The 19133-nt window shown below is 36.8% G+C and overlaps 1 protein-coding gene across 8 annotated transcripts in view; it reads left to right on the forward strand.

The window, feature by feature from the left end:
- Positions 1-19133, forward strand: part of SYNJ1 (synaptojanin 1) — a 66161-nt gene that overhangs the window by 19200 nt on the left and 27828 nt on the right. For 5 of the 8 annotated variants that reach the window (XM_054166071.1, XM_054166072.1, XM_054166073.1 and 2 more), the window contains exons 9-17: positions 1438-1607; positions 3552-3633; positions 6584-6736; positions 9829-9994; positions 11705-11728; positions 15932-16123; positions 16259-16343; positions 17614-17754; positions 18133-18325. In XM_054166071.1, the coding sequence (XP_054022046.1) occupies positions 1438-1607; positions 3552-3633; positions 6584-6736; positions 9829-9994; positions 11705-11728; positions 15932-16123; positions 16259-16343; positions 17614-17754; positions 18133-18325 (1206 nt within the window). The remainder of the gene's footprint in view (positions 1-1437; positions 1608-3551; positions 3634-6583; positions 6737-9828; positions 9995-11704; positions 11729-15931; positions 16124-16258; positions 16344-17613; positions 17755-18132; positions 18326-19133) is intronic. The other 3 variants (XM_054166076.1, XM_054166078.1, XM_054166077.1) reach the window with 2 other exon arrangements.

The following is a 19133-nucleotide window of genomic DNA, read 5'->3' on the forward strand; positions in this document are numbered from 1 at the left end:
CAGAGAGAAAGGAGAAAGAGGGAGTTCTAAACCATGGCTTAAAGTGCCACGTCCAATCCTTTTTTGAACACCTCTAGGGATGGTGACTCCACCACCTGCCTGGGCAGCCCATTCCAATGGCCAGTAACTCTTTCTCCCCACCTCGAGCCTAAACTTGCCCTCGTGCAGCTTGAGACTGTGTCCTCTTGTTCTATTGCTGGCTGCCTGGGAGAAGAGATCAAGCCCCATTTGGCTACAACCTCCTTTCAGGTAGTTGTAGAGAGCAGTAAGGTCTCCCCTGAGCTTTCTCTTCTCCAGGCTAAACAACCCCAGCTCCCTCAGCCTCTCCTCATAGGGCTTGTGCTTGAGGTTTCTCCCCAGCCTCGTTGCCCTTCTCTGGACACGTTCAAGTGCCTCAATGTTGATTACTTAATTGAAAATCCCTCAACACTGTCTATGCTGCTATTTTCATGTTTCATGCATATTAGTGGCTTATTAAAAAAATAAAATAAAGATTCTTCACTATAAAATTGGTGAGCAAATAAATGATACTCTGTGGTATTTAATACTATGGTGTTTCTTTTAAAAATCTTTTGTGAGTTCTGGGTAATAGTCTGTAGTATTTTTTCCTAAAATCACAAATTCATGTATCAGTTTAAACAGAAAAGCTACTTCATCATTGAATAGTAATGGTTGTTTGGAAGGCAGAGTAGCCATTTTAATGAATTCCCACTGGTGAGGTTAAAAATAACTATTACATTGCTATCCATAAATACTGACAATTCACATAGCTCTGTCTGAAGCCAAAGAACATGCCAATAGCCATCTGTTATTTTCCTTTTCCCTGTGTGTTATAATGCCTTAGTGTCTTAGGCCATTCACTGGTGTCTTTTCTGTATCCAGGTATCCTGGTAGGAAACATTAGTGCTCCTAGATGGATATCAGTACCCAGTGCAGATCATAGCTTTGCCTACAAAGATTGTGTGAATGCATCAAGATTTTTTTTCAGGGAATATTAAGGAAGGTTTTACTTAAGCCACCTTCCACAGCAACCTAAATAATTTGTCTTTCAGTAGTAGTTTATGAAGTGTTTGCTTTGTCCCTTTTGCTGACAGGTGACTGTTAGTGAAAGGAATGTCCACTGAAACAGCTCCTCAAAACAAGTGTTTTGACAGTAGAAGAGGCTGTAGACTGTCTCAGTGACCCTAACATAGTAAAGAAAAATCTGACTTTAACTGTGGCAAGATGTGGAGAGGAGAAATATTAATGAATTCTGAGTGATTTGTTGAGCAATAGTGATAACAATGGTTTCATTTTGCCTGAGAGACAGTCTGTAGTCAACAACATAGCTAATGAAACAGCTTTAAAAATATTTGTAGCCTCTTGGGTAGTTTATTCTACTATGTGTTCAGATATTAGTATATTTATACTTTTTTCTTCTCTTTTTTACAATATCAGAGTCATTTGAAAGCATCTGAACATGCAGCTGATATCAAAATGGTGAACTTCGACTATCATCAAATGGTTAAAGGTGGAAAGGCAGAGAAACTACACAGTGTGCTTAAACCTCAAGTCCAGAAATTCTTAGATTATGGATTTTTTTATTTTGATGGAAAGGAAGTGAAAAGGTTTGTGCATACAACGTCTGTAAATTTCTTCAGATTAAATTACTATTCCAGAGTGCTTTTCACCTACAGTGAGAAGGCAAGGTGGAAAATAAATGCTGCTTCTATTGTTTTGTTTTCATTGTAACCAAGATAATGTGTAGCAACCAGAATACCAGTCACTTACTTTAGTCTATTAAGATTTGGCCTCTTTGTGAATAGGCTCTATAAATCTTAATGGAAAATACCTATCTGACATTGGTGGGACATGATTTAGTTTCAGACCTTTGAACTCATGATTTTGGTGAAAATAGACAATTGCCTTTTTTCTTGGATGCATCCACATGGGATTGTTTTTCCATCTTCCTGTATGATGTTACTCCCATTTTTCTCAGCAAAGGAGCCTACCGTTTTCTGTTTGTTGTGAATGATGATGTTCAGTGCAGTCTTTTTCTAAATCTTTTTGTGTCTGGATCCTCCATTTGAGAGATTTAGTCCTCCACAAAGCATGAATGGGATGCATGTTTTCTCCTCTTTTATGTACTTCCCAGTTTTGCTGTATGTCTGCCCCTATTTCCCCACCCCTCTTTCTAGAGCAAAGGCTATGCTTATCTCAGCAGGAAAAGGGAAGCCAGGCTAGAAATAGACAGCATTCTTGCTCTTCTGTCTTCCACACCCATCTTCCTTTTGATTTAATACCAGAGTGAACTGCTGAGTGAGGTTCTCCATGAGGAAAGAATTGTGAGGGGATTGTGCAATGTGCAGTGGGAGAGAAGAGGGTTCTAGTGTCACTCCATGCTTTAACCTGACTGTGGGTTAAATCCTCCAGGAGCGAGTTCTAGTAGGCCTGAATAAGATCAGATTTAGTGAGGGGCTGCTTAGACCCCATCTCTGCCTCAAAACACCACTGACCATTCTCCAAAGGTTTTAAAAGTGGTGTGGCATTTTGTGTTGAGAGAGCACCACTCGGTCTCGATGGAGATTCAAATAATATCACCCATCAAAAAGGCAACAGAAGAGAAGCAAAATAGGCTGTGGCTTGTGATAGCTTGAAGAATTGCATTAATAAAAGATACAGTGTTGATTTTTATAAGACCATGTACCGTCTTTGGAGAATGCCAGGGTTTTTCCTAACAAAGATAGCAAGCTGCTTTGTATTTCATATTGAATGCAGAGATATTAATGAAAAAGTAGTCTTGGAGAAAGTTCTTCAGAATTTTCTACAATACATTGTTAGATGTCCAAATAAATGTGATGAAGCCTTAATTGGGAAAAGTGTGTGTCATTGGGAGAACCATCACAATTTTGTACTTACAGCCAGGCAACAACAGCATGGATATGGCCTATTGGGACCCTTCTGAAAGCTTTATAAGATGAGTTGATGGGCTTCTATCAAAGTTCAGGGTACCCGAGGGCCTTGAAGCATCTGTTGAGTTAAGGGGGAAAAGATTTTCTTTCTAATTGTTATTCTGGGGGTGGGGAGAGAGAAAATATTGAGGAACTGACATTTACTTTAGTTTTTATCACAAATTCATCTTAGTTTAGTTAAGCAAATCCGAGAACTGTCCTAATGTTGTTTTGTTATAACTAAGAGTTAGTATTTCCCCCTGAGATTCATAGGAAGTGTGTTCGTTGGGTTGTTTATAAAGAAAACTTAATTCTGCATAATATTTTAACCAAGCAAGCAAGGAGAACTGTGAAAAACTGAAGAAGGGTTCATGTTATTTGTAGGAAATAATTTTTGTCTAGTCAATTCTACTGCAAAATTCACTGCTGTTACTGGAGCTAACCCTCTAATGCTCACGCACTTACAAGCTTACTTGCAATGACAGTAACGTTGTACTGACAATACCCTGATTTACCATTCTGGTTCAGATCTGGATGTCCCTGTCTTTGTTGATGGTATGTGTGTTTAAATGAGTTATTTCAGTTGTTTTTAATCTCTGTCTCTCATTGTTCTTGGCACAGATCTCAGAGTGGTACTGTCAGAACAAACTGCTTGGACTGTCTGGATAGAACAAACAGCGTGCAGGCTTTCTTTGGCTTAGAGGTAGGAAAACTAGTGTCCAGATACACAGCTGCTCCTGTTGCTTCCTAGCAATTAGGCTGTAAAAATAATACTGCCTTCCCTGTGAAGGATGCTTTGTAGATGGCAGTTGGATTGACAGTGTGATACTTTTCTTGTTCTGGGGCAACCAGATCTGTATAGTTACAGAAGCAGTAATTGTGTAGTAGTTGTAATGAAAGATTAGGTATGCAGCAGTAAGAAAAAAATAAATGTTTGTTCTTTTTTACATTTCAGTTCTTTATGTCTGATAAGGTTCAGGCTTGCAATTCTAAAATAAATAGTGGTGTTGCAGTCCTTCACAAAAATATTTGCATTCACAGTTACTCTATTACATTAAGTTCTTCAGCATACAGAATTGCTCTTCTTAACATCTGCTGGCTGTGTGCTCATATTTTCTCAGCACTGTGCTATGAATTCTTCATGTGACAATATAGTGGTTGAGGCTTTGGCCACATTCAGGTTGAGTACCTGGAAACAAAACTTGGGATTCGGTCCGTCAGGGTTGTGCTTCAGCATACTGGCTTGCTATTGAAACAAAAGTTCTAGCCTGCAGGTTTATACACTAGAGCTTGAAGATATGGAACTGGTAGGAATTGGAGTAAATTAGTACTAACAGGGCTAAAAGAGTAGCTCTGAAATCTTTTGGCAGCTCCAGTCATCTTAATAAACTAAGTTTGACTCCTAAAGAGAAAATCCTTGGAATGCTTAAAAATGAAAAATGACAGGTACTTTAACATGAAACTAAGTAAAAGGATCATTATTTTGTTTTCTGGAGTGTACTTCATTAAAATGCTTGTGTTTTAGCATCTATAGGAGGAATTTCTGAGAGACTTGCAAAATCCATTAGCAGTAGAACAAACATTTCTGGTTGTGGACTAGGTGGTGTTTTGCTATTGGGTCTGTGAAGCAACTGATGTTGCCAGTTCGCTGGTGTTTTAGTCAAAGGGCATGCTGTTTAACCTCATGCAAACAATGAATTTTTCACTTAAACATTCACCACGAGTACATACTGTAGCAGATGCAACACAGTTTGAGAGCTCTAATGCCTTATTCCTCCATTGTTTCAGCTCTCCGTGTACCATAGAGGGAGTCACATTTCTCAATTACTAAAACTAAGAGAAATAATTCTTTATTTCATTGTGTCTTGAAAGGAGCAGCAGCATGCTTTGAAAATCTCATAGCATTTATTACACTGCATATTTTGTGTATCTGTATTGACTTGCTGTGGGAGGCAGAAATGATTAAAGTCTTTCCTAGCTCTAAATTTGTTTGCTTCGGGTAGTGATAGGACTAGGGGGAATGGAACGAAGCTGGAGGTGGGGAGATTCAGACTGGACGTGAGGAGGAAGTTCTTCCCCATGAGAGTGGTGAAGCCCTGGAATGGGTTGTCCAGGGAGGTGGTTGGGGACCCATCCCTGGAGATATTTAAGACCAGGCTGGATGAGGCTCTGGCCAGCCTGATCCATTGTGAGGTGTCCCTGCCCATGGCAGGAGGGTTGGAACTAGATGATCCTTGTGGTCCCTTCCAACCCTGACAGATACTATGATACTGCAGATAGAAAGTACAAGCTTGAAGTAAGCAATTAGGTTATCTTAAATGACCCTTGAGAAATGTTGCCTCTTGTATTTTACTGATAATACAGCAGTTTTCTAAGGCATAAGAGCAAATCTTCTTACACATTTAATGCATGCAGTATTTATATGGCAAACTTAGCTTTGCAACTTTGTTTTCCTTTCTTAGCCTTTCAAGAACTACGTTAAATATAGTAAGTTATTTTAGACCAGGTGTGTCAAAATTTTCCTTGGTGAGAGCTAAATTATGATTTCAGCTAAAATATTAGAGCTAAAAGTATGAAACTAATGAGAGGGAAAATGGTAAATCTTCATGAGCTGCTTAATTTTAATTTTTTATTGAAATGAGATCTTTCAGTTCTTACTTTTTTAACATGATAGATACCTCGTATAACAAGTACTGACCTTTAGAAAGACTACCTTAAATTGCAAGATAAAGCACCCAATTTCTGAAGCTTCTTTGTATGTTTGTCTCTACTTAGTTTTGACAGCAAGCTTCCTTTTGTAACTTCTGATTCCTGCCTAGCCTTCACAATTTTGCCTTTATGTAGTTTTATGTTCATAATTGTAGAATTCTCCTTGCCATTGGACACACCAAGTTTTTAAAGATTGAAGTTGAAAGTTGAAAGTAGGTTTTTTTATGATTTGTTCTTTTTTTTTTTTAATTGAGTTACTTGACTTTTAAAATAATCATGATTCCACAAACCAGGATTTCAAGCAAGGTACAGATTCCTTTTCTGCATCCATGAGCATAATGGTAATGTATTTAAGTGTAAATGGATACCTTTATGTGTGTTATATGTATACAGTTTAAATGCATTTGATGTAGACTGTGCATTGTGGAAAATTAATTCAGATATACTGATTGTAAAGGTAAAGATTGCAGTGTGTGAGATGTGAAAACAGTGAATGGTGGAAGCTATTGCTATTTACTGATCACAATGCTCTGTTGCTGCTGTGTTTGATGGTAGAGGTCAGTGTCTGTGGTATCTTTCATGTTCTTCCTAAGAAATTGTATTACTCTAATTCTAAGCTATGTAAGTAGAAAGACTTTTGAGAACCCAAACTAGCTTTCTTTGTTATCTGGTGAATTTCTAGATGGAAATATTTACAAATCAATTGCATAATTCTTTTCCTGTATTACTGCTTTCCTTTAGAAGATAATTAAATGCAGGTGCTGAAGTTACACATACAGTGCAGCCTTTCAAATGACATAGTGTCAGTTTGTTCAGAATGATGCATATAAACTAAAGATTTCTTCATTTTTGTGCTTACATGCTGAAGAAAATAGGATGTCCCTTTTCAATAAATAAATTTTAAAATATTGTTCTTTTGCAAATGTTGTCTTTAACTGTTGCAGATGCTAACAAAACAGCTGGAGGTATTAGGATTAGCTGAGAAGCCTCAGTTGGTTACTCGCTTTCAGGAGGTTTTCCGATCCATGTGGTCTGTGAATGGTGATTCTGTTAGTAAAATTTATGCTGGAACTGGAGCCCTTGAAGGAAAGGCTAAGGTAAGATACATTTTATTAAAAACTTCAGCAGTATTTAGCATAGGTTTTTTAAAAATTGTATCATTTATATAAAGATGAGATTTTTATCTTTTAAAATGTGCTTTTGTTGCAATCCTAAAAAACAGCAAAAAACCCCACGACAAACCAACAACCAAACAAAAATCAACATGGAAAGGTTGGTTATGTTGTTATCTGAATCTTGTTTCAATACATCATCTCTCAGCTGTGCTCAGGCCTTCCAGATAACACCATGCTGTAGGAAAGGATGAGGCTCAAAAGTTATTTCTTTAGATCATTGTTCAGAGAAAGTTTATTCAAATTAGCTTTAGTTTCTTTGAACATTTAGAGCTTTCTCTCTGTACTTCTTTTTTTGCTCACAGTATCTCCTTTCTTAAGATGTTTCACTGGATGTTGTTTTTCATGCTTTTAGTGTTTATTAACGCTGTCAAACAGGATGCAACTAGCTGGGTGGGGGTTTTCTGTGTTCATGCTTCTCCAGCTGCTTCTTTTGAGTTTTGCAATTATACTGAAAAAATCCTCCAGTTCTGTTTCTACCTTGCTTTCTAATGTTGTGATAACAATTCTGTACTGCATGACAGTGTAATGCTCTATTTCTCTTCAACTTGTTTTGTCTGTGTTGACACGTGAGTTCTGATTTTCTAAGGCTGTAGTGTTTTTTTCCTAACAATTTTTGGCTTTTTGTTGTTTTCTTTTTGTTTCCATAATTCTCTTTTATCTGGTGATACCTGTCAAGACAAATGTGGAATCATAGCAATTTTTGCTCTCGGTTCCTTCAGGAATTTCGCTTCATACCATTCTTTTTATTCAAGAATGTGCTGCTGCTTCTTCCATGTTGCATACTATGTACTCATAGTCAATTGTTTCATTTTTCTATCACTTGTTCATTCAAATCATATCAGGGTCCTTCTCTGCACAGTGTACCAGGCATCACAGTAAGCTGCATAAAAAGAAAATAAGTAAAATACACTTGTTGCTTGTTCTACCCTTAATTGGTATATACAAAGACTTTTTCATTTGGGAATTTCTTGTAGAGTGGAATTTGGTTAAAGATGTTTTAGTTTTTCCTTAGAAAAATGTCACCCAGACCATCAGGAAAACTACAATAAGTATTTTATGGAGTGTCTCTTATTCTCCTGACGTTCTCCTTCACCTTTACTTGTTTCTTTTCCTGAATTAATAGTTCTCTGACATTCAGTTGGCTACTTAAACTTGCTACTTTGTAAAATGCATTTACTGTATTTGCACTTCCACTTTTAATGTTTAAACACAGAGTACATTTACTCTGCTGTCTTGGTAATAACACAGGATCCCTGCTTTGGTACAACTCTGAATGAGTACCACATCTCATAATTCAAACACAGTGTCCCTGATGGAAGTCCATCTATTCAAAGATGATCTTTAATACTTGCAGAGCCCTACAATGCTTGGCATTGTTTCAGTGAAACCTGACCAGGTCACTACTCCATATCTTCTGGGGTACTCTGACAGTGTATTTTAAAATGTAGTTTTAATGTTGTTAATTGTGTACTCGTTTCTCAAATGAAAAAATTGATGGTTGAAATTCTTCCATTTCTTGCTTGTCAGTTTGATTCTTCCAAGTGTACTTAGTAGTAAAAATATGGGAATTTGGAATAGGAGAAAAAAAAATTACCTTAAATGTGTTAATATACATTTCTGTACTGAAAACCAGTCCTTTTAAAAGTATTATAATACTTGTTACATCTAACTCCTTACCTGCTCTTTCTTTTGCTTTCTCTGGGTTCCTTTCAATTAATTGCCTGATATGTGAATGGTGAGTGTGGTTTTTTTGGATCATGGCATAAGTTATACATTGTCTGACAGAAAGGGAGCAGCATTCTATTAAAATCCTATTGCAATAGTATGCTCCCCAACACTTCATCCACGTTGTCTTCCAAAAATCATGGTGCCAATTTACTACTACTTATATTTTATGAACAGATAGTTTCTTTTTTGTTGTCTAGTACAATTCATAGAACTAAATGATTGGGTAGTTCTGTAGTTTTCTTAAGCTTTTGTCTTTTTGTTGTTGTTATGCATTTAAGAGACCTTCATGAACAATGCAAACTGTAAACTTGGAGTGTTTTTTTTATAATAATATAATACCATGCAGCATCCCTGATGGATTATGGTCTATATTTGTTACACATGTAATAGCATGTGCTGACATATACCTCACATGCAGAATACACCTCTGTGAATAAAACACCACAAAGCATGTCATCAAGAAAATGTCTTTGTGCCTGTCGCTGCCAGTGCTGCATACATAGATAAACACTGCTGGTTTACAACTGTGAGACTGCATGACGTGTTGATTTACATTATCTTATAGGTGCCTGACCCACAAGGAATATCTGTAGCAGTATATCTCTTGGAGATTTCTTGTTTCATTCAGAATGTTGGACACTGCTCTTCTGGAGCACTGTTCAATTGTGTCTCTTGTGTGCAGTGTGTTCAATGACAGTGTCTTCATATGTATGTAGCTATAGATTAGTATATATGTTCCTTCTGGGTTACTGCATGAGACTTGTATGTTATTTTAGAAAGTTAGGGGGTATTTATATTAATGTGGATATTTCAGAATGCAAATTCTGAACTAATACTCTTCTGTGTGCATGTCCATACGTATTCATCTGTCGTGACATTTGGACTCAAGTGATTGCTCATCTCTTACTATTTGGGGAAAAGCCCAAAATCCAGTATCATGGTTTAAACATGACACTGTAGTCATTTAATTTTTGAAAACCAAGGGTTTAGGGGGAAAAAAAAGAATTCTCCCTCCTTGCAGTATTTTGTTCAGGTCTAATAATGTAAAACGGAATAATGTGGTGGTTAGATTTGTCTTGAAGGTATTACTGTGTTGGGGATGGGGAGGGCGGGGGGTTGGGGAAGGACAAACAGTAGGCTCAGTGGTTTTTAAACACTTAAAGAAGGAAATTGCCTTAGGTTTTAAAAACCACAAATGCAGTTTACAAATGTGTTACTGAATATTGCCAATGTCTTTGTGAGCGGTGTCCAACATAAAATATTTTATACGTGTTCCTCCCTAACAGGCTGGAAAGCTGAAGGATGGTGCTCGTTCTGTGACCAGAACGATTCAAAATAACTTTTTTGATAGCTCCAAGCAGGAGGCCATTGATGTTTTGTTATTGGGAAATACTCTAAATAGTGATTTAGCAGATAAAGCACGGGCTCTCTTAACCACCAGCAGTTTACGCGGTATGTGTCTTTCAGGATTTTAATGTCTGATAACTCTTTGGTGTAAGAAGTCTGTATGCAGTCTGTTTTCAAAGCGCTGTTGGAAAGTATAAATGCTATTTTATGTCCTGTTGGCTTACTAAGAGGCAAAAGTTACTTTTGGTTTGCTAATATTACCAAATTAGCATGCTGCAGTAATTTCTTTACTGTTTATATTTTGCTAATGTCTGGTGGTGTAATAGGTAAATATTTGGAAGCATGTTTACCAGAGTTTACTGTAGGTGCATGAAGATATGTTATGTGCAGTTCTTCATGTATTGCAAGTGTTAGTCATGACAAATATTTGCTGAATTTGGGGGAAAATGTCCTGAATTATTAAAATATTAGCATTTTTTGGTTTGTTAAATATCTTCTTTAATTTGATCTGTCACATCAGTGAAGAAATTCTCACCATGGTCTTAAATTAAATAGAAAGTATTTATTCTTTGCTCAGTCTTAAGAATACTGGTATTTATCTTCATTTGGCTTCTAAGACACTGAGAGAAGGAGTATTGGTAAGAAAGAAAATCTAAAGTAACAGGAGCTGTCAGAAAACTCCTGATGAATGATTTTCCATTACAAAATGGATTTTTGTAAGAAGTCTTTCCCAGAAACATGTGCACTGTACAAAAGCTTGTCAGGCTCTGAATAAAATTCTACATCAAAATAGGAGAGATTTTAGTAAGAAACTCTGCTTAGGCAGAGTAGCCATGTGGGACTTGGATGGTCTGATTACAGAAAGGTGGTTCACCTAATCAGAGCAAGGAGCTGAACCACAGCTTTCTGCATCCCCAAACAGAGGTATAGCCTACATGGTCACCGTGACTGCAGTCATGTCCCATCCTTTAGTAGATCCGGTAGGCAGGGAAATAGTAAGTTGGCCAAGCATAGGGCTGTGTTTAGAGTATTATTCTGGGATACAAAAATTGGAGGAGCAAAGAAGGAACTTAGATTTGAGTCTTCTTTCCAAGATATCAGGTAAGAGTGCACCAAATGGTGCTGGGTTTAGAGATTAATAACATTCTTAATTTTTATTTCCATCCCCCCCCCCTTTTTTTCCTGGACACATGTCAACCTAGAATGAGAAAAATACGTCTAAACTTCAGTGCAAATCTGTGGCTTCAATTAAGAAAAAATAAATTACCCAATTGTAGTCCTGTGGGTATTTATAGATTTCTTATGTCAAACTTAAAAGACACTTTCTCTCATTTCTCTACCACAAGATTTCGTATTAATGTAACTTTTCCTGCATCTGAAACCTGCTAAATCAGTCTTACCTAAAAATAGTTTGAAAGTCATTTTCATTTCTTCTCACTTTCTCTCTGAATGCAAGCTGCCCTTGTAATACTTGTAGCTTCTGTCAACTGAGGAAGATCTATCCTTCTTCACTGAACATAATGTCTTTGCATTTCTCTTAGGTAGTGAATTAAGTAGAATGATACTTCACATGTAAATCCATTCTTAATGAAGCAAGAAAAGAGAATTTGTTAGTACTGATGTGGAGCTTTTTAGATTTTGCTGCATAACAGATGTGCTTTAACTGATGAAAATGGTTAGGTGTAATAAACTGTATATTGCATAATAAATTGCATAGTGCAGAGTGTTCTCTCACATATTGCTGGAAAATTTGACAAAGAAATTACTTATTTGACTGATTTTTTTTCTCTTATTTCCTTCTTACTGCATCCGTAGTTTCAGAGCAATCATTGCAATCAGGTATAGTAAATTAAGCTGTAAATATCTGAGCAGCTATTGTTCTTCTCTGGCTCTTTGTTTTGTGCCTATTTGTGTAACTCTTGATTGTCTTACATTTTCCTAGTAGTGTTTGGATCTGGAATTCCTGTGTTCCAAAAATCCCTTAATCCAAGAAAAGCTCTTTAATACAAGAAAAGTGAAAATGTGAGGGATGATAAAGTGTTGCACTTGTGCTTGGGTGTGAGTTATGAAAAGAGGCAACCAGTACCTGGGGTTTTGGTTTTGCAAATGTTTTATTCTAGCTGTAGGGGAATTTGCCTCTTTTTTTGTCGGTGTTTTTTTGTTGGTTTAGGGTTTTTTTTCCCCCCCCAGTTGTTTATTTCCTGATTTGGGAGCTTCGTATTTTTGTTTTGTGTAAAAGTTTTGTTTAGGATAAGAAGTGAAATTCTTCAGGCTTTACCTGTTTGTGTTCTTGCATGAGACAGACAGATTTCGTGATACCTCCCAGGAAAAACAAATGTACTGCGAATAATTTGAAATGACATGCTGGCATTTGCAGTTTTGGTAAAGCAAAAGTACAGTCAGAAGCACTGAGATACAGTTAGCACTGCACATGATAGAAAATGAAGGTATTAGACCATCTGTTTAGGTAAAACTCTTAGTACAGAGAAGGCCTGAAGAGGGAGTTTTCTAGTTAACTCCTAATCATCTGCTTTGAGACATTGCAGTAACATCTTGACCCTTGTCTGTGATGTTGGGCTTAAAATGTGAGAGGTTGGTTTTGGAAGGTTCAGTAATACTGTGAACAGGAAGAAGAGGTAGACAATAATAAGAAGAGGTAGACAATAATAAGAATGTGCAGGGGTCAGCCAGCTAGAGGAAAATTGTGTGAAAGGTATCTCAAATTTTAGAGGCATCTGAAACCTATTATTATAGCTGTAAGTTAGCAGCAGTGTAATGCCTTTCAGCTTTGTTTTCAAATTTTTCTATTTCTTAGTGGAAACTCTCTTTTTGTAACATAAGCCATTCACATGAAGATGCTCCATTTGGGGAGATGTGCTCTATACATGGTCCATATATTTAAGGGAGAGCTATGAGTACTTGTCAGCTGTGCAATACTTCATCATCTCCTTGTTCCCAGAAACAGTTATTTTAAGTGAAATAATTCTAATGCTTGTATATTCAGATTTTACTATGAGAATTTCAAACTATGAGAAAATTAAAATGGCTGTTCCTGAGGCACAGCCTTAATAGAGTCATTGTGCTACATCTTGAAGGCAGGTTCAGTGAAGACAGATCAGATGCTTAGTTTCTGGTTGGGAGGAAAAAAGTATGTTCTTAGTATCTGGGAAGATGAGAGGAGAGAAGGAGGGAAAGAAACAAGGATGCTCTTAGTAATTGTTCATAGAAGGCTCCCCATAATAACAAAGTTGTGATGGGTATCACCTGAGCCTGTGTGCGCAGGTATTAAACACCATCTACAGGTACTGAAGATTGACAGGGGAGGATCCTTGGAAGAATGAAGGAGAATTTATCTTTATTGTTGGCTATGTTATTGTTCAAATACATCTGAAGTGTTTAAAGCTTCATTTTTTTTATTTTTTTTTTAACCCCCCCTTGGAAAAATCACTTAAAGGTTTGCTTTTCATGTTGGTGTTTTATTGTATCTACTTAACTCTTATTGAGTACTTAAATAGAGATCTGAGTCACAGGTAGCATGCAACTGAAATTAATTGATTCAGTGGCATTTTATCAATGTTCAAAACTGTTTATAGGAACAAACATTCAAGTTGTTATTTATGGTGTTTCCATCCAGACTGTATCAGCCTGGCTTATATGTCATGAAGAATCATACAGGTATGACTTCCCAATGTGGTGTTTCACTGCGGGTTTCATCTGGATACAGATTGCATATGTTGAAACATACCAACAGTAATTTGGATGTTGTAGTAAAAGAGTTCAATCAAATTCCATTGCACAGAATATCCCACAGATAGTTTTAATTAATACTTTCTGTGTAGAACTGGTTTTTGAAGGTCTGCCTGCCTAGTATGAATAGCAGCTAAATTATTGTAACTGCAAAATAACAGGAAACAATTGAATTTTTAATGCTGTTGACTGAGACACCATTTTGTTGAAAATATCAAAGGTAGATAGGTGCAGGGAAATAATGTATGCAAGAAACCCAGGAGCTTTGTAAAAGCAGACAAAAATGTCATCTTTTTTTCTCTTTTAATTTTTTTCTAGTTTACCACAAGTCATTCTACAATTTAGGAAGTTTGCTAATTTAAAAGCATGAATTCCATGTTTGTAATAAGCATATTGTCTAAAGTTAGATTTGCTTGTAAGATTTTTCACATTTGTTGTTCAGGATAGTGTGAAGAGTTAAGTAGGCAATAATTCAATTTTGCAGCTCTTCTTGAAGTCCATTTGGTAGCAAACAGAAGTTATTTGGAATAACCATTTAAAATTAAATTTACTAAATCTGCAAAAGAAAAGGAAGGAACTGGAGAGAATGAAAGTCCAAACTCTGCTTTTAAACTTTGAAACTGTCTGTGATGCTCTTTTGGGTTCTTTGGGTTCAGCTAATCCTTTGGATGATTTGAGTACTTGCATATATTGTGCCTACAATGTTGTTTGGACTGGTTTCCCTTTAGTGGTAAAGTGCTTGGGTAATTTCTGTCTTTGACCCTCAGAGGCTTTTCTGGTGTTTGGTGGTCTTCTTGACTTCACTGTTACCTAGTGTGTAGATACATTCTGAAGTACACCCAGTATTTGGTTCTATCCTCAAGGTGTAAAGTATTCTGATGGCTTTTTGCTCTTTTCTTGACTTCATTTACCTGGATTATGATTAGGAAAGCATTATCTGAAGCACGATCTGCTTATAGTACGCCAAGGAGACACCGGTCACCTAACTGTCTTTTACACGTGGTTAGTTCATGTATGGAAATAGGACTTGTTCAGTGGTGAAAATGTTCAAAACCAACAAATACAGTATATTGTTTCTAGTTTGTTTCAAGGCTGTGAGGGCTATAGAGTCCCTGATTTTTGTTTTAACTGGGCAGCCAAGATTCTGTAACAAATTTAGAGGCAGTAAACTTAAAACCAAAATGAAACAACCCAAACAAACTGCAAAGACAGCAGCTCACTAATTATCCTATTTGGGGGATTTGCATGAAAAGATTGTGTCCAGTAGTTGACCATTTTGCAAGACAGCACATGGTGAAGGGGAGAATTACATCTAATATTGTTTGGAGGAGTCTCACAGTTTCATAACCATGAGACTATTCAAAATAGGTAAATTAATATCACTTAAATAATGTACAATTATTATAATTACACCTAATGCAGTTTTTATTCCACTCAGAAAGAAAAAATGGAGTGTGATTTCAAAATAATGTTCATCTCTATTTGTTTGCATTGGGGAAAATAGATCTGTATTGAGTGTATTTTGCAGCTGATTTGTGAAAGGACTTTTAAAATCTCTATAAGTCTGTGTCTGACCACTGAAGAATCTGTTTTGTTTGTTCATCTCTCACAGTGCCCTTTACAGATTGATCATCACTCTCCCATCTGGCAGATAGAAACAAGACACAGAGAAAGGCTGATATGACAGAGAAATTAGTTTAATTATTTTGAGTCCTAGCCTACTTTCCTCCCTAAAGCAGTATTTTAGAAATTCAACTAAACTGAAAAATAATTCTGATTGTGGCTTAAATAGACAAACTCTAATACCATAAAGTAATGTACTGTATCCATTTTAGTAAATGCAGTAGGTGAGTAATTTTTGCACTTACAGAGATTAACATATCTGTAAGTGGGTTTTATATTGGAGATTAAATTTCATAAAAGTAATGTATGAAAGTGAGGTAGATGCCTTTGTGGGCATGTATGAAAAATAATGGTTTCCATAGAGAATCACAGATAGGGTGAAAGATTGACAAGTATTTGTAAAACATACTTTCTACGTTTCTTTTATATATTATTTATATTACTTTGAACAAAATTGCTACTGTCTTTCAGTCAGTATTCTACCCAGACAAATGATATGTCCACAAATGGACTTTCCCATGTGAAAAGCTACATTCATCTTGCTTTCACGGTTTAAATTTCTGTATGTCTGTGCATGAATTTATTGCCAATTTTTTTTTAAAGGGAAAGATCTAATTGCCAAATTCCCTGAAGAAGCATTCCTTTAATGCCTTCTCAATTGTTTTTTTGCAGCATCTGTAAAAGTGCTAAAGAATATGTGTGAGAACTTTTACAAGTATGCAAAGCCGAAAAAAATCAGAGTCTGCGTCGGGACTTGGAACGTCAACGGCGGCAAGCAGTTTCGAAGTATTGCCTTCAGAAACCAGACCCTCACTGACTGGCTTCTAGATGCACCCAAGTTAGCTGGTATACATGAATTCCAAGGTAGGAGCTGTATTCTGTCAGGTTTTTTCTTGATTTTTCATAATATAGAGCATAAATTTCAATACAGGTATATGAGGTCTTGGTTCTTAAATGATTTGCAGCCAACAAATGTCTTTCTTCAATATTTAAATGCAGATCGCAAAAGCAAGCCGGTAGATATATTTGCTATTGGATTTGAAGAAATGGTGGAGTTAAATGCAGGAAACATTGTGAATGCCAGGTAGGTGACATAATGTATACAGTACTGGCTTTGGTGATAATCTCATTTTTTGAGTAATTTTTTTTTCTTCCTGTTTTGTAATGGCTGGGATTAGTCAGGATTAATTTTTGACTGTATTCCAGTTCTCTGCCAGTTTCTGTGCCAGGATTGCAGACATCATCTCAGCTTTCTCTAGCAAAACTGTGATTACTTAAGTCATGTATAATGTAATCTGAAGGATCTATACAGTCAGTACTAGGCCATGTTTTGGATTGTACCTTTGTCGGCCCTTCAACTTTTTTCTTCACGTAACATTTGAAAGGAATTTAGTGCTCAAAGTGTTCCTTAGTCTCTGTGCCTTCCTACTGCTGGTAACAGCAAGTCCAGTGAAATTCCTTCTGAAAGTATGATTTGTTGGTATGGCTTTCTATTGTGTCTTGCATCTGATTTTGATCTGTATAAAGCAAGGCTATCTTCCATACTGTCTGTTTCCAGTGTCATTCCATGCATTATGCACATATTATTGTGGCGTTTGGATTTTTCACCCCTAGCAGAGTGAATTATGAAAATGTATTTTTACCAGTAGTGGGTGATACCAGTAATAAAGTCTTTGTGTAGTCCTAGGATTGTATTCACTTTGTCCATTGTTTTCTCTTTGTATTTTACATGTTTTCTGTTGTTTAGTGAGCTTTCAACTCATTGGGGAAAGCACTTACAGCTTATAACACTGTCAGCCTTTGCACAGGCTTATGTCTTGCAGACAAAGTGGTAGTTTATCATCCCCTAATTTCACACTATGTCTAGTTAATGCTGTTTCCAGGTCTGATATTCTTAATTTATTTCCAATGCTAGTTCTGAAAGCTATGGTCTATTAGATCTCTGAGGAAGTTTCTTCTTGATCTAAGACCATGGACATCTCTGTTTTCCAGTATCAACTGAGCTTAAGGCTAGGAAGTAACTCCCTAGAAAAATTCTTAGACTTTGCTCCTCTGGTGTAGCCTCAGAAATACAGGAAAGATAGCCCCTGGCTCCTAACATTGTCTATGGTGTTGTGAAAAGTGAAGCAGCATTTTGAGGCTGAATTTGAAATGATGGTGTCATGACAGTTTATAGGTCATGTCTCTGTTACGAGGCATTTGAACACCATTTACAACTTATCTTTGGCTTACTACCACAAGGTTTAGTTAAGGTGAAGTGTGAAGTTCATATGAAGTTTATTTGACTAGATCAACAGTTTAGATACCTGCTTAAGTTGATGTATTTTACAATTGGCACTTTTAACCTCTACTAGCACAACCAATCAGAAGCTTTGGGCTGCTGAACTGCAGAAGACTATATCAAGAGACTACAAGTACGTGCTGCTGGCTTCTGAGCAGTTGGTGGGCGTCTGCCTTTTTGTGTTCATCAGGCCCCAGCATGCTCCCTTTATCAGGTCAGTGAACAGACAGCTGTGCCCAAGTTGGGTCACCATCGGCTTGCTTTGTTTTGCGAGCTAACACACAAGCATACTAAGAAACCTGTGGGGCTTGCAAAGAGCTGTTCCGTAGCCTGGGGAACTCCTGCTTAAATTCTTTCATTGCAGTTTTTAAATGCCTCATATGCCAAGAAAGCTTGAAAAGCTGAAGTGTCTTACTGTTACCTGCTCAACAGCTGTTGGCATTTTTTGAAAGCAGCCCAGCAGCCTTACTGCTGAAAGGACAATGTGAAAATGTTCTCTTACCAACATAATGCCATACTCGTATTTAAAGTTGATACCTTCTCTGCCGTTGTATTTGAAAGTTTAATAGTGTGTTTTTTTAAACTCTCTTAGGGATGTTGCTGTTGATACTGTAAAGACTGGCATGGGAGGAGCCACTGGTAACAAAGGTGCAGTAGCAATTCGGATGTTGTTTCATACATCCAGCCTTTGCTTTGTCTGCAGTCATTTCGCTGCAGGGCAATCACAAGTTAAAGAGAGAAATGAAGACTTCGTAGAAATAGCTCGCAAGCTCGGCTTTCCAATGGTAAGCAACAGTGTTCAAATTCCATAAGGAATGAGAAGTTAAACACATTGAGCTCCAGCAGTGTCATCTAAAAGCTCTATTTATTGATTTTCTCCTCTCCAGATTGCCTTGCAAATCAAATTTCCTTCTGTTAGAGGTCTCAGAGATAATTAAGTTCCTAATGTTTTTATTAAAGTAGGTGACAACAGAAGGAATAGACCTTTCCAGTGCAATGACTGATGGAGATGATGAAGCATGATTTCACTTGCATTAGTCAGCAAGGATTTAGTATAGGAGAGAGACCTTACAGATTCTTGATGTGCAGCAGAACATCTATAGGCTGCAGAGTTAATCAACTGAGAGGAACAAAAATAAAAATCCATGGGAAGCAGCACTATTTTCAATACATAAAGATTGGCAAAAATCATTCTTATTTGTTGTTTACTCATTTTTGTTCAATTTGCATTGTACAGTTCTGTACCATATTCTCATAAAAGAGTACCAGACACCAAGTAAATGCTCAACGCTTTTATCAGTGCAACAAAATGCTTCCTTGAGACTTAAAACTGTCTTACTAAGTTTTGTAGTCCAAACTGTCCTATTTTAGTTTCTATGGTGCTGCACAGGAGTCTGACACTTTATTTTACAGGGTTTTTTTCATTTCTAAATTTGTCCCCACAGTCATATTTTAGTTTTTATGAAAGTACTGTGTTATCATCATTAGAAACAATTTCCTAAGTGCTGCTGTTATAATCTGACATTGTACTTTGATTTACCTAAGAGCAATAGGAAAATCAGAAAGAGGGAAGTAAAAGCGTTCACTTCAAAC

This window comes from Dryobates pubescens, chromosome 12 (genome assembly GCF_014839835.1).
Source record: "Dryobates pubescens isolate bDryPub1 chromosome 12, bDryPub1.pri, whole genome shotgun sequence".
Classification (NCBI taxonomy): Eukaryota; Metazoa; Chordata; class Aves; order Piciformes; family Picidae; genus Dryobates; species Dryobates pubescens.